Source organism: Callorhinchus milii, unplaced genomic scaffold (genome assembly GCF_018977255.1).
Source record: "Callorhinchus milii isolate IMCB2004 unplaced genomic scaffold, IMCB_Cmil_1.0 Scaffold1715, whole genome shotgun sequence".
Lineage (NCBI taxonomy): Eukaryota > Metazoa > Chordata > Chondrichthyes > Chimaeriformes > Callorhinchidae > Callorhinchus > Callorhinchus milii.
In genome coordinates this window covers 1,337-3,710 of record NW_024706456.1, presented here as the reverse complement: position 1 = coordinate 3,710, position 2,374 = coordinate 1,337, and the positions used below count along the sequence as shown (strand labels likewise).

At 42.2% G+C, this 2,374-nt stretch overlaps 1 gene segment (V, D, J or C); it reads right to left on the bottom strand.

Annotated features, from left to right (window-relative positions):
* Positions 1–807: 807 nt before the first annotated feature.
* On the bottom strand, positions 808–1,747 carry LOC121852896 (the record flags this gene model as incomplete). The annotated part of the segment is given in 2 exon segments: positions 808–1,145; positions 1,697–1,747. Coding segments are annotated over 2 exon segments (384 nt in total), but the record flags the coding sequence as incomplete, so codon positions are not given.
* Positions 1,748–2,374: the final 627 nt, after the last annotated feature.

Sequence of the window (2,374 nt, the reverse complement as noted above, 5' to 3'; positions counted from 1 at the left end):
AGAGTAGATATATTAGGTCATGTTGGAGCCCGTTTTATTCGTATAACCATAATAATTCTTGCATTTGATACTCAACATTATCACGTCCCAAGGTCATTCAAAAATATACTGAAGAGTTGATCTATTTCATGTTGAGGTGGTAAAACGAATCAGCCAATTGTGCTCATCAGTGGCCCACAAACAGTCGTAGATTGAGTGACCGAATTAATATTTTAGTTATGTAATTATTGGCATGTTTGAAAATAAACATGTTATTGTTTTATTTTAAGGGATTATTGCCGACGGTAAGTTAACCTTCAAACGAATAACATGAGTGTTCCTATTTATTGTTAAATATACAAAGGCGAGTGTGGCTTAAGGAAAGTTGCCTAAGGTTTCTCGCCACCCGAGAATCGGACTCAGATCATCTCAATTGCGAAACTTGTGATTTGACCACAAAGTTAAAAGACTCCACATTATTGCACGAATGAGGTATCTTCCTGACGTGAAAGCTGCTGTTTAACAGTCAGTTTTATTTTATTGTTATATGTCGGCACCTATCGGCATTTCAGTAGAATGTCAGTGTGTATTCGTGGTTTGAGTGACCAAATTATTACTATTATTTAAAGAACTTATTAACCCCAGAAACCAATCCCTCAATCGACTAACAATCGTGTTCTTATTTACTGCTAAACAAACTGAGGTGTGTGGAGTAAGGAAAGTTGCTCAATATTTTGCACGGCTGGGAATCAAACACAAGTCTATCGTTTGCGAGGCGAGTGCTCTAACCACTGAGCTGCAAGGCTCCACCTTGGGAGGTTTTTGTACAGGGAAGTCATTGACTTGCAGCACTGTGCTTGTTGTTAAGCCACAATAATATGTGGCAGCGTCAGTGACAATGACACTGGATATGCTTAATGTGGTTTTTCTCTGATTCGTGTCAAGCTGTGAAGTGAAACGGCCTTTGGCGAAATCTGCTGTGTTGTCATTTCCATTAGTATCCCTATAGAGAATGTATTGTGGAGCCAGACCTGGGTGATGTCTGTACCAGTACAGAACAGCATAGGACGAGCTGGTGGTATATGAGCAGCTGAGACTCACTGTGTCTCCCTCTTGTTTGCTCAGCCCCGCTGTCTGGTGTCTGACTGAGTCTCCCACCACCACATCTGCAACAAGAGGAAAGGATCAAAATCAAACATAGAGCTATTGCAATCCTGTAGTTCAATGGTTTGTGCACTCGCCTCGCAAGCGTTCGGATAAGGGTTCAATTCCCGGGCAGGACAGGGAGAAACCTTAGGCAAGTTTCCTTAGTACACATAAACGCCTCTGTTTCCCAAGCAATAAGTAGGAACCCAGTTGTTGGAAGATTGGCGGAAGCTTTTCCTCGGATAATAATGCATAAAAAATAAACGTGGTCACTCAATCCACCACTTTTTGTGGAAGTCTCATGTACACAAATGGCAGCCGCGTTTCTCTCTCACTATTGCGGTCAGTTGAATTGTCCAAGAATACTGAGAAGCGCTTTGTGACGCCTTTATATGAAGGCGTTTTATCAAACCTAATAATTACTATTACTAGCTTTCCATTGCTAACATCTCAACTAACAAACCCAGCTCGGTTGACCAACCAGGTCTGCCAAACGCAATGACCCATCATCCTACTGATGAAAAAGCCTCTTTATTAATATTAATCTGTACTGTATGTTTCACAGCCTCACCTGACATAAACCTCAATATGAGAAGGTATTCGATGAACAGCCGCATTGTCGCTCTTGAGAAAGAATACTTTGCCATCAGAGTTTGATGATTGAATGTGTGTGTCGACGGTGAAGGGTTTCAACATCACATCCGTGACCCCACAGCAGCGTTTCCTTGACACACTTACCCCGTGACATTGTCACGCCGCTAAATATGGGCGTTGGGCTACACTCATTTACATGCTCAATGATTTCAAACCACCACAAGATGATGTCAAAGATACTGTGGATAAAAGTTTGGTGAGGAAGGATCATACTAATCCTTGCATTTGATAAAGCGCCTTTGGACATCAATTACAACAATAAACAGCAATAAGTAACATGTTTGATGTTGCTCGGACGTCCTTAGTCGCTGGACAGTGAATGTGTTTGCACTCGGGTTTAGAAGGGGAGAGAAGATGGTGGGTGGAGGAGTGATGGTCACTGAAGACTCGGTTGAGAAGGATGGTCTTCAGACGGGCACTGAATGAGGAAAAGGGGACACAAACGTTTTAGAAGATGTCATAGATCCTCTTCCAACTTTAGATGCTACCAACGAACCTCACCGACCTCCACAAACACTACACTCAATACGCTATCATTACCAAATCTACCAGGACCCTCAATTGGATCTGTCAGGATATAGCTAATCGTTTCGAG